Below are 12,395 nucleotides of genomic sequence, written 5' to 3'. Positions count from 1 at the left end.
CAGCTTGGTTCAGTAGTGGTGGTGTTATCAGGTTAGTCCAGTACAGCTTGGTTCAGTAGTGGTGTTGTTATCAGCTTGGTTCAGTAGTGGTGGTGTTATCAGCTTGGTTCAGTAGTGGTGGTGTTATCAGGTTAGTTCAGTACAGCTTGGTTCAGTAGTGGTGTTGTTATCAGCTTGGTTCAGTAGTGGTGGTGTTATCAGGTTAGTCCAGTACAGCTTGGTTCAGTAGTGGTGTTGTTATCAGCTTGGTTCAGTAGTGGTGGTGTTATCAGGTTAGTCCAGTACAGCTTGGTTCAGTAGTGGTGGTGTTATCAGGTTAGTTCAGTACAGCTTGTTTCAGTAGTGGTGTTGTTATCAGCTTGGTTCAGTAATGGTGGTGTTATCAGGTTAGTTCAGTACAGCATGGTTCACTAGTGGTGGTGTTATCAGGTAAGTCCAGTACAGCTTGGTTCAGTAGTGGTGGTGTTATCAGGTTAGTCCAGTACAGCTTGGTTCAGTAGTGGTGTTGTTATCAGCTTGGTTCAGTAGTGGTGGTGTTATCAGGTAAGTCCAGTACAGCTTGGTTCAGTAGTGGTGGTGTTATCAGGTTAGTCCAGTACAGCTTGGTTCAGTAGTGGTGTTGTTATCAGGTAAGTCCAGTATAGCTTGGTTCAGTAGTGGTGATGTTATCAGGTAAGTCCAGTACAGCTTGGTTCAGTAGTGGTGGTGTTCTCTCTCTCGCTCCTTGATCCACATTCATTGGGAGTCATATGTTTTTCTACTGCACTCTCTCTCTCCTAGATCCACTCACTGGAGGACAAGATGAAATTATTCCACAAAAACTCAGTGGTGACTCATCTGGGGACCACGTTCAAAGGTAATGTAAACATCTATATTCATCTATATTAAACGTCTATACTACTTTAAATATAAACATACATTCAAAAAGTAATGTTAACTTCCTCTGTAAGATGTTTTCTGAAAAATATCAACTTTTCAATCATCTTCTTAGCTCAAAAGGACCTCATGGAAAATGAGTACGGCTATTCAGTCAGCCATTTAGTGTGATAGGACATTGCTGCTGTTAGTTCAACATCACTAAGATGAAGTCCCCACATTAGTGTCTCAATCATATCAACCTCAACCCTATTATAAATTATATCTTCGCTGCATGGAGGACAGGGTAGAGGGGGAGGACTGTCAAACTAAATTCTAACCTCTTATGGACTTTCCCTGCTGGCGTAATAAAGATAATCGTCTGTTGGATGGGAAAGGGGGGTGAGGAGGTAGGGGTGACAATTCATCCCAGGACATAATGACTTTTGCAGGCTGCGGTCTTGTTTCCCATGTGAAAACCTCTAACGCAGCACAGCGCACTGCCCCCCTGGCCTGAAGTTACACCACTCAATTTTTAACACTCTCTCCAACCCAAGACTTTAGTAGTCCACTGTTTTGCCTGGGTGTCTGAACAACCCTCTGGGTGTCTGAACAACCCTCTTGGTGTCTGAACAACCCTCTGGGTGTCTGAACAACCCTCTTGGTGTCTGAACAACCCTCTGGGTGTCTGAACAACCCTCTGGGTGTCTGAACAACCCTCTGGGTGTCTGAACAACCCTCTTGGTGTCTGAACAACCCTCTTGGTGTCTGAACAACCCTCTTGGTGTCTGAACAACCCTCTTGGTGTCTGAACAACCCTCTTGGTGTCTGAACAACCCTCTGGGTGTCTGAACAACCCTCTGGGTGTCTGAACAACCCTCTGGGTGTCTGAACAACCCTCTGGGTGTCTGAACAACCCTCTCAGCCAGGTCACATCCTAACCTTTCCCCCTTATGCATACCCCATTACTTCATATTAGAGCAGGAACGATAAACTGAAAATAATCGATACCGACCAAACTGACCATATATCGAGGACATTTTACTGATAATAACAATAAATTGCCTTTATTAGAGGAATGTGAAGTTTAAAATGTAATTCTGCTAATATGGACTATTGCTAACGGGACAATTGATAGCTACAACATTAGCAGCAGCAGCACAATAAAAATAAGTAACTGGTGCACATTGTTAATAACATATCGTTCAATTGATTTTTATGGTGATAATTCTGTTAATTGATTGTGACATGGACTTTGGTCCATATCACCCAGCTGTACTCCATAGCTTGTCTACTCCAGCTGAAGAGAAGCCTGCTGGCCCAGTGATCTGACTCACACCACTGTTGACAGCCTCAGTATATATTAACACCATCTCAATGTGGCTTCTGCTGTCCTGACCACTGTGGACCTCTAATAACACTGCTGAGCTGAGCTGTGCTCCAACATAGTGGTTGGAATGGACAATGTGGACAATGTGAAAACATTTCCAAGCCAGCACAGATGGTGTTTAAACCACTGTCATGGCTCCTGGTCAAGAGGCCAATGAGTAGTGGTTCCAGGTAGAGGTGCTTTCTGCTGTGTTGTGTAGTGTGGGTCCTCATGCCCCAGTGTGAGTGTTACTCTACTGTGGGTTCATCTGGGCTACTCTTCCTGGGGTCCGGGGCCTGGAGGTCAGGAGGACATAAAGCTGAAAGGATTTATTAGCCAGGCCATTTCTCCACGCCTGATGATCAAAGACTAGTTTGGCCACTACCTCTTCTCTTTCTCTTCATCACCCCTTCATTTTCCCAGCTTTCCTAACCCTGTTCCTTTCAACATCAAGCTGCTCTTCTCTGCTGGCACAGCCAGGGGCCTACAGTGTCATCGTGTATCTGATGAATGCACTAATGTCAGTCGCTCTGGATAAGAGCATCTGTTAAATGACTAAAATGTAAATGGCTATTCCAGAGAAATGGGAGGGTGTTTTTAAGTTGCAACCCATTCACTGGCCTAAACATCTCCATGGAATGGACTTTGGAAGAACAAGAAATGTAATCAAAACAAATCAGAGGAACTTCTTTCCACAGCTCCAAGTTACATACAAAATAAGAACAAGTCGCATAGAATCACAACAAGAAACAAACAACTAAGAATTAAACAAGTCAGAAAATAGCAGACCTAAATGAAATAGAAAAGCAATAAGGTATAGACTATATGGAGTTAATCCTTCACCCACGTCACACCTGACAGTGTTTCCCTTGAAGAGGATGGAGAAGAACTAACATGATTGCTATTTTGAAGTGTGACCGGTTGGGATTTCACACCGTGGTAATTGAGACATAACTCTGTCTCCCTAGGTACAGCGATGATGGAGCAATGCATCTGAACAGGCCTGGTTGGAATTTTCTTGCAGTGTACAAGTGCTCATGTAGGGCCATGTGCCATTCTTTCTAGTTTTGATGGTTTGAACCTACCCCTGTTCACTGCTATCAGGGTTTCTATGTTCAGAACTGTTGCTAATTGAAACATAATGTCATGTCAGCTGAACAGTATGGCCGACAGAATCAGGGTGGAACATTAGATGACTCCGTGCCAAATTTAGAAGTGGCATTTACATAGAGCCGATGAATAATGGAATACACCTTTAGAACTGAGAACTACACGTAACTGCCAACATAAAGGAAACTCATGAGTAAATGAGGGATACAAAGTAAACTAAGCAAAAAAAAGAAACATTCTCTCACTGTCAACTGCGTTTATTTTCAGCAAACTTAACATGTGTAAATATTTGTATGAATGCAACAAGATTCAACAACTGACATCAACTGAACAAGTTCCACAGACATGTGATTAACATAAATGGAATAATAATCAAAAGCAACAGTCAGTATCTGGTGTGGCCACCAGCTGCATTAAGCACTGCAGTGCATCTCCTCCTAATGGACTGCACCAGATTTGCCAGTTCTTGCAGTGAGATGTTACCCCACTCTTCCACCAAGGCACCTGCAAGTTCCCGGACATTTCTGGGTGGAATGGCTCTAGCCCTCACACTCAGATACAACAGGTCCCAGATGTGCTCAATGGGATTTGCCAGTCCTGTCTGGTCCAGCGACGTTGTTGCTGGTGAGGACCTGCCTTACAACAGGCCTTCAAGCCCTCAGTCCAGCCTCTCTCAGCATATTGCGGAGACAGTCGGAGCACTGATGGAGGGATTGTGCGTTCCTGGAGTAACTCTGGCAGTTGTTGTTGCCATCTTGTACCTGTCACACAGGTGTGATGTTTGGATCCTGTGTAGGTGTCGTTACACGTGGTCTGCCACTGCAAGGACGATCAGCTGTCCGTCCTGTCTCCCTGTAGTGCTGTCTTAGATGTCTCACAGTACGGACATTGCAATTTATTGCCCTGACCAAACCTGCAGTCCTCATGTCTCCTTGCAGTATGCCTAATGCACATTCACGCAGATGAGCAGGGACCCTGGGCATCTTTCGTTTTATGTTTTTCAGAGTTAGTAGAAAGGCCTCTTTTGTGTCCTAAGTTTTCATAACTGTGACCTTAATTGCCTACCATCTGTAAGCTGTTAGTGTCTTAACGTCCGTTCCACAGGTGCATGTTCATTAATTGTTTATGGTTCATTGAACAAGCATGGGGAAACAGTGTTTAAACCCTTTACAATGAAGTTCTGTGAAATTATTTGGATTTTTACGAATTATCTTTGAAAGACAGGGTCCTGAAAGAGGGCCGTTTCTTTTAATATTAATATTGTTTAATATTGAAAGCAGGTACTTACACACAGGTGTGGTTCCTGTGTTATTTATGCAGTTAACATCCCATCATGCTTAGGTTCATGTATAAAATTGCTGGGCAGGGGAGACACGTGATGCCGCGGAGCTGAGCAGACGTTGACAAACCGAGCTCTTCAAATTTATTCTATTTTTACCTAAATAACAACGTTGAAACAATATTCTAACATAGGCTGATAAATTGTCAAGTACTTACCTTCCCAAAGAGCCATGGACCTCCGACCGAGAGGCAAGAAGGACGACCAAAACGTTGTTGATTCCCAAGATAACGCTACAGCTAGCAAGATTAGCATTAGCCCTCATAACTCAGACGACAGTTCCAGACTGTTGCTCTCAGCAGCCTCTTGCGAGCCTGCCGACATGCTGGCTACTCTCCTCCGGGAAATTCAGGATGGTAACAGAGGTCTTTCTCTGAAAATCGATAAGAAATCGGCTGAACTCCATTCTTCCATTGACGACCTGAAATCCTCCATGAATGATCTCCTTTTGAGAACGTCTGAGGCAGAGCTGCGCAATAGCACAGTTGAAGATACCATCGCTAGACATGACCAGGTCTTGACACAACTGCAAAAGGACAATGCCTACCTCAAAAACAAAGTAGATCAGATGGAGAACCAGAGTAGACGTAGTAATATCCGTGTGGTGGGATTGAAAGAGGACAGCGAGGGCCGTGACCCGGTCCGTTTCTTCACTCAATGGATCCCGGAGGTCCTTGGCATAACCAACTTCACCAAGCCGCTGGAAATCGAACGCGCCCACAGAACATCAGCGCCGAAACCCCGGCCAGATGAGCCCCCACGAGCCGCCCTGATCAGGTTCCTCCGTTTCCAAGACAGAGAGAAGATACTGCAACTCGCAAGAGCCAAAGGGGACATCGCCATCGATGGGAAGAGGGTCAGCCTTTTCCCGGATATGAGCGTGGACCTCGCCAGATGCCGCAAGCAGTTCAGACCTGCCGCCAAAGCACTGAAGGAGAAGAACATCACCGGCTACCTCATCCACCCTGCGCGGATGAAAGTTCAGTACAAAGGCCGAAGCCATCTCTTCAACACACCGGGAGAAGTGCACACTTTTCTCAAAGAACTGAGCAACGTCTGAGTCTGAGCCAGGACGGTCTCTCTGGGGGATAAAATGCAGTTTGTTTGTTTTCTCTTATCCGGATTGAACTGCTGGTATCTCCCGGTCGCTATAATTGATTTGTACATTTTCAACTAACCGTATCTTCCCGGGGTGAGTTCTCTTACATTTACAGGAGAGTATATTTTGGTTTAGTCCATATCTACTGGGCGAAGCAATAAGTGGGTTTAGGCCCACTGCTTTCCCCCTCATTTATGTTCATCTTTCGTAAAGAGACTCAAGCAGCCCTTACCGTGGGCAGTAAATATTCAGCCATAAATATCTATTCACAACGTTTGTTTTCAATTTAGAGAGCTCGCAGGTTTTAGTTTACGCCAAGGTTTAGCTAGTAAGAGCAAGATGGAAAGCGAGCAGCAACGTATCTCTACAAGTGTATTCATGTTTGATTGTTGGGACTGTTGTTCTAGTCTGACAATCGGGGTGGGTGGGATTTTTATGAGTTTTTTCTTCCTTTTTTCTATGTTTATTGTTTCCTTCCTAAAGAGACACACAGGTCACTTTTGTGCTCAAACCAAAGTTGAAACATTTCCTAATTATCTGCATATGATAGATTTCTATTCAGTTTCATATTTGAAACTCAACCTATGCTTAATCCACTAAAATATGTCACATTCAACGTAAAAGGTCTTAACAGCCGGATTAAAAGGAAAAGAGTCTATACATACCTTAAGAAATTAAAGGCTGACATTGTGTTCTTACAAGAAACACATCTTACAGCCAGTGAACACAAGAAATTGAAGAGGGAATGGGTAGGACAAGTTTTTGCATCTTAACTCCAAAGCAAGAGGAAATGCAGTTTTGATAAGTAGACACATCCCCTTCTGCGTCAACAACACCATCTCTGATCCCTCTGGCAGGTTTGTTTTGGTGCAGGGGCATATGTTTTCAGAGTATATTTATGCTCCTAACTTCGATTGCCATATGTTTATTCAGAATGTCTTCCTTCAGGTTGCTCAAGCACCACCAGGATGGCTACTGGTTGGAGATTTTAATTTTTGCTTAGATACAGTTCTTGATAGGTCTTCTGATAAACCCTCACTTCTTACCAAAGCCGGCAAGCTCACCATGTCATTCATGAAAGATCTCAATTTACTAGACATCTGGAGACAGTTGCACCCACAGGATAGGGACTACTCTTTTTATTCACACACACACGCATAGATAACTTTTTACTTTCGACACAACTGTTTCATAGAGTGTTAGATGTCGAGTATCTCCCCAGATTGCTTAGTGACCATTCTCCTTTGGTATTATCAATCTCCATTCCTACCAAGGTAAATGGAACATATAGATGGAGACTAAATTCTACACTTCTAAAGCAACCTGAATTTTGTGCATTCATCAAAGAGCAGATCAATATTTTTACTTTGACAAACAAACCCTCTGCTCCTGACAGCTTCATTCTTTGGGACACATTGAAGGCCTACCTGAGGGGACAGATTATTTCCTATACTAAAGGGCTGAAGAAAAAACACGGTGCGGAACTGAGTGCCCTTGAATCTGAAATCTCCGAGCTAGAGAACCTACCAAAGAGGCCCGACTAAAGATCTATACAGGCTTTTGGTAAATAAAAAACTTAAATATAATATTCTGAACACATATCAAGCTGAGAGGGCCATCACTAAATCAAAACAGCGTTATTATGAGCTTGGAGAAAAAGCTCACAAAGTATTGGCATGGCAACTGAAAGCAGAGGAAAGTAAGAGGACAATTAATGCCATAGAAACTCTCACTAAAGAGATATCTTTCGACCCTACTGAAATTAATAATAATTTTAAGAAATACTATGAAGACCTCTACACGTCCCAATCAAGCGATGATCTATCAGAGATAGACTCCTTTCTCTCCTCTCTCAACCTCCCATGCCTGTCAGGGGAAGACAGCGAGCGCCTGAGTGAACACTTCTCAGTCCCTGAATTGTTGGAGGCCATTAAATCCTTACCTTCTAATAAATATCCTGGGGAGGAAGGCTTCCCTCCAGAGTTCTATAAAGAATTTAGGGAGCTGTTGGTCCCCTACCTTATGGAGGTACTTAAAAAAGCCAGAGAAGACAACTGCTTTCCAGAGTCCTTCTCTCAAGCAGTGATTACTGTAATCCACAAGAAAGGGAAAAACCCGCTAAAGTGCGCCTCCTATAGACCAATATCTCTCCCTAACACAGATTGTAAACTGATCACCAAGATGCTATCTAAGAGACTGGAGTCATGTCTTCCCCTGTTGGTCAACCCAGATCAGAAATAATAGATTGTCCTCCAATAATCTCAGAAGGTTCTTCGATATAATTCACCTTGCTAACAAAAACAAAATACCTGGTGTTGCAGTCTCCCTCGACGCTGAAAAGGCCTTTGATAGGGTTGAATGGCCATACCTCTTTCGCGTCTTGGAAAAGTTTGGTTTAGGTACCGTGTTTGTAAATTTGATAAAATCACTCTACAAATCTCCTAAAGCTAGGATTGCTACCAATGGGATTACTTCCTCCTCTTTCCCTCTTTATAGGGGGAACTGACAAGGTTGCCCAAGTAGCCCCTACCTCTTTGCCCTCACCATCGAACCGTTGGCTGAGGCTATTAGAACGTGCCCTGACATACATGGCTTTGAGGTGGGCCCCCATACCCAAAACCATCACAGACAACCCTTTAATCATACATTCTGTCCTGGCATGGTGCAAACTGCATGAGCTGTTCGGACGAGGGGGATTCCTTTCCCCTAAAACCCCTTTATGGAACAATAGATTGATCCCTATGTTTTTCCAGAATAGTAACTTTAGACCATGGTCTGATAAGGGGATCACTCTTCTGGAACATTGTTACGAGGAGGGAGTTCTTATGCCTTTTGATCAGCTGAAACAGAAATACCACTTGCCTAACAGGGACTTCTTTAGCTACCTACAACTACGAAATGTTTTTGGGGTGACTCTCAAGGGACAATGGAACCTACCTAAGATGTCACCTATTGAACAACTCTGCCACGCAGACCAACCACTGTTCAAGACCATTTCCCGTGTTTACAATGCTCTTATGTCAGGTCTAACACTGCCTGGGCTAGATAAACCTACGGCAGGTGATCCAATGTCTCGTTATTTTTTAAAATATTTTTATTTATTGATTTATTATTTATTATTGTATGTTTGTTTATATAACTATAATTATAATTTATTTTTGTTACGTTCGCCTGTTACTGTCACTTTGTCCTATCGTTGTCTAATATCTTTTCACTTTTGTTTTGAATGTTCTTAATTGGAAAATGAAAAAAAATATATATATGCTGGGCAGGCCAATGCCCCCATCCACAGGGTACAAGTGGTCACTGAGTGGTTTATTGAGCATGAAAATGATGTAAACCATATAACATGGCCATCTGTCACCAAATCTCAACCCAATTGAACACTTATGAGATTCTGGTGCGGTGGCGAGGACAGCGTTCACCACCAACAAAACACCAAATTATGGAATTTCTCTTGGAAGAATGGTGTCGCATCCCTCCAATAGAGTTCCAGACACTTGTTGAATCTTTGCCATGATGCATTGAAGCTGTTCTGGCTCTTAGTGGCCCTATTAAGACACTTTATGTCGGTGTTTCCTTTATTTTGACAGTTACCTGTACATCGCAATGTAAATTGGTGTGTGTGCGTGTATCTACAGTTGAAGTCGGAAGTTTACATACACTTAGGTTGGAGTCATTAAAACTTGTTTTTCAACCACTCCACAAATTTCTTGGTAACAAACTATAGTTTTGGCAGGTCGGTTAGGACATCCACTTCGTGCATGACACAAGTAATTTTTCCAACAATTGTTTACAGACAGATTACTTAACTTATATTTCACTGTATCACAATTCCAGTGGGTCAGAAGTTCACATACACTAAATTGACTGCCATACAACAGCTTGGAAAATTCCAGAAAATGATGTCATGACTTTAAAAGATTCTGATAGGCTAATTGACATAATTTGAGTCAATTGGAAGTGTACCTGTGGATGTATTTCAAGACCTACCTTCAAACTCAGTGCCTCTTTGCTTGACATCATGGGAAAATCTAAAGAAATCAGCCAAGATCTCGGGAAAATAAATTGTAGACCTCCACAAGTCTGGTTCATCCTTGGGAGCAATTTACAAACTCCTGAAGGTACCACGTTCATCTGTACAAACAATAGTACGCAAGTATAAACGCCATGGGACCATGCAGCCATCATCCCACTCAGGAAGGAGATGCGTTCTGTCTCCTAGAGATGAACATACTCTTGTGCGAAAAGTACAAATCAATCCCAGAACAGCAAAGGACCTTGTGAATATGCTGGAGGAAACCGGTACAAAAGTCCACAGTAAAGCGAGTCCTATATCGACATAACCTGAAAGGCCGCTCAGCAAGGAAGAAGCCATTGCTCCAAAACCGCCATAAGGAGGCCTACAAACCTGACCTAGTTACACCAGCTCTGTCAGGAGGAATGGGCCAAAATTCAACCAACTTATTGTGGGCAGCTTGTGGAAGACTACGTTTGACCCAATTTAAAGGCAACGCTACCAAATACTAATTGAGTGTATGTAAACTTCTGACCCACTGGGAATGTGATGAAAGAAACACAATCTGAAATAAATCATTCTATACTATTATTCTACATTTTTAAAATAAAGTGGTGATCCTAACTGACCCAAGATTTTTACTCTGATTAAATGTCAGGACACACACACATTATATAGACACACACATCATTACATAGATACACACGCTATTTATTTATTTATATATACACACGTGATATTGTGTGTGTATATATTTATAATGGTGTGTGTTTGAATAGAAAATGTTATTAATGAGCTCTTGAAGTTGAGAAATGAGCATTCAATACTTCTCCATCATAGATGTGAATTAGTCACATTGTCAAATGTCAGTGTCTATGAGCTGATGTGTTATGTTATCTGACATTAACCTGACCTTTGTTTTGTGTGTTCCAGATCCTGGCCATTACAGTGCTGAGTCCTTCTCAGAACTCACAGAGTTTGAGTACCTGAGGAAGGTCCTGTTTGAGTACATGATGGGGCGGGAAACCAAGGTCATTTAATCAATATACACCTTTAGCATTCATTCTTAAAAGTCTAAGCCATTAGGGTGGGGGGGGGGTCCTAAGCTGACATATGGAATTGTTTTACGATTATTCTATGGATCATTTAGCAATTTCATTATGAGTTTTAGAACCCCTTAGGGTTTCAAAAACATTTATAACAATGATTTGTTAAATTTAGATTAGAGAAACACAATAGCTCAGAGAAACACATGCATAAATGTGAAAAAAGACGGTTAAAAAATAACTGCTAAGAAAAAAGGTTTTGAAGTGATTGTCCTATATCTATGAGATATAAGAAAGCTCAGTAAATATTTTTTGTACACATATTTAAGCCCTTTTTTGGATATGCACAAAACTACTTCCATTCATTTTTTAAACTGTTCCGGGTTTCTTTCAAATGAGTCCTGTGACATTTGTGGGCGTCTTAGAGCGGAGAACACCATGGTGTCCGTGAAAATCTCCCCTTTCCACAGTGGGGTCACACTTGTAGCCCAAATGGTTCGGACGCTACAAACAGACGGTCACATTGTAGTGGCGCCTCAGCACTTGTGGTGCAGTGCTTTTGACTGTTGCACGATTTTGGCTGTTACATCAGCAGATGGGGTGGATTCAGATGCATCCAAATGCAAAAAAAACCATCTCTTGCTGAAACTGACAGATTTTGTATTATTATGCCAATTAGATTTTATGCACCGGCGTGTCAATCGACTTTAGGGGATTAAAGTAACCTTTTCTGATACGTGCACTGTCAATGTTCCCTTATGTGACCCACCGCCTTGATTTAGTCTTATGTAGCAACATCTTTATTATGTTCGTTACATTGGATAAAAGCAGAGACAGAGCTACAAAATGATATCATACACTACAGTTGATGAACAAGGGGGAAGTAATTGGCTAGCTTGTTACACACCCCACTCTGACCATTTTACTCGGCCTAGCAGAGCTGGTTAGGCTGTTTTCGTGTTATCCAGAGCATTGGTGACTAACTGTGCTGTTGACAGCAATTTGATTGTTTTTTTTGCAGATGTTTATTGACACTGGCCATATTCAACAGGTGTTGAGCATTCATAAATTCATCAGTTATTCTCCGCTCTGAAATAGAGTTTAATTTACGAATGCACCCGAAATGGTTATTTGCTTAGTGGAGTCTTTTGTTGAAACATGTAGCTAGCTAGATAGGTAAATAATTAACCATAATCCCAACTCATGATGTTACTACCGTGCATGATTCTACAGGTAGCTAACCAACAAGGTTCAATGTTAGCTAGCTAACATTAGGCTATAACTAGCCAAGCAAATGGCTCTGAGATACAAATAAGATCATACATGTAACCTAAGATAGCGAGCCACCCAGCTAACATTAGCTAGCTAACATTACACTTTAACTTGAAATGAAAATGACTGTTAAATTTAGAAACGTATAATATCTGAAAATGTAGCTAGCTGTCTTACCCATATACATCATTGTTGGACGTTTCTCCCTGTCACGGATGCCATGGTTGCCCTTAGTTTGAAGATGTAACCCGGAGACAGGTGTTTTCTCCACCTCCTTAGCTATCGTA

General features: G+C 42.2%; 1 protein-coding gene across 3 annotated transcripts in view; it reads left to right on the top strand.

The window, feature by feature from the left end:
* LOC124038636 (golgin subfamily A member 4-like) overlaps positions 1-12,395 on the top strand; it is a 57,514-nt gene that overhangs the window by 38,525 nt on the left and 6,594 nt on the right. For 2 of the 3 annotated variants that reach the window (XM_046354720.1, XM_046354719.1), the window contains exons 19-20: positions 781-856; positions 10,724-10,821. In XM_046354720.1, the coding sequence (XP_046210676.1) occupies positions 781-856; positions 10,724-10,821 (174 nt within the window). Of the gene's footprint in view, positions 1-780; positions 857-3,192; positions 3,270-10,723; positions 10,822-12,395 lie in introns of those variants that run through there. The other variant, XM_046354721.1, reaches the window with a different exon arrangement.

This window comes from Oncorhynchus gorbuscha, linkage group LG06 (genome assembly GCF_021184085.1).
Source record: "Oncorhynchus gorbuscha isolate QuinsamMale2020 ecotype Even-year linkage group LG06, OgorEven_v1.0, whole genome shotgun sequence".
NCBI lineage: Eukaryota > Metazoa > Chordata > Actinopteri > Salmoniformes > Salmonidae > Oncorhynchus > Oncorhynchus gorbuscha.
The sequence above is the reverse complement of the archived record's forward strand: the minus strand, read 5'-3'. Positions and strand labels throughout refer to the sequence as shown.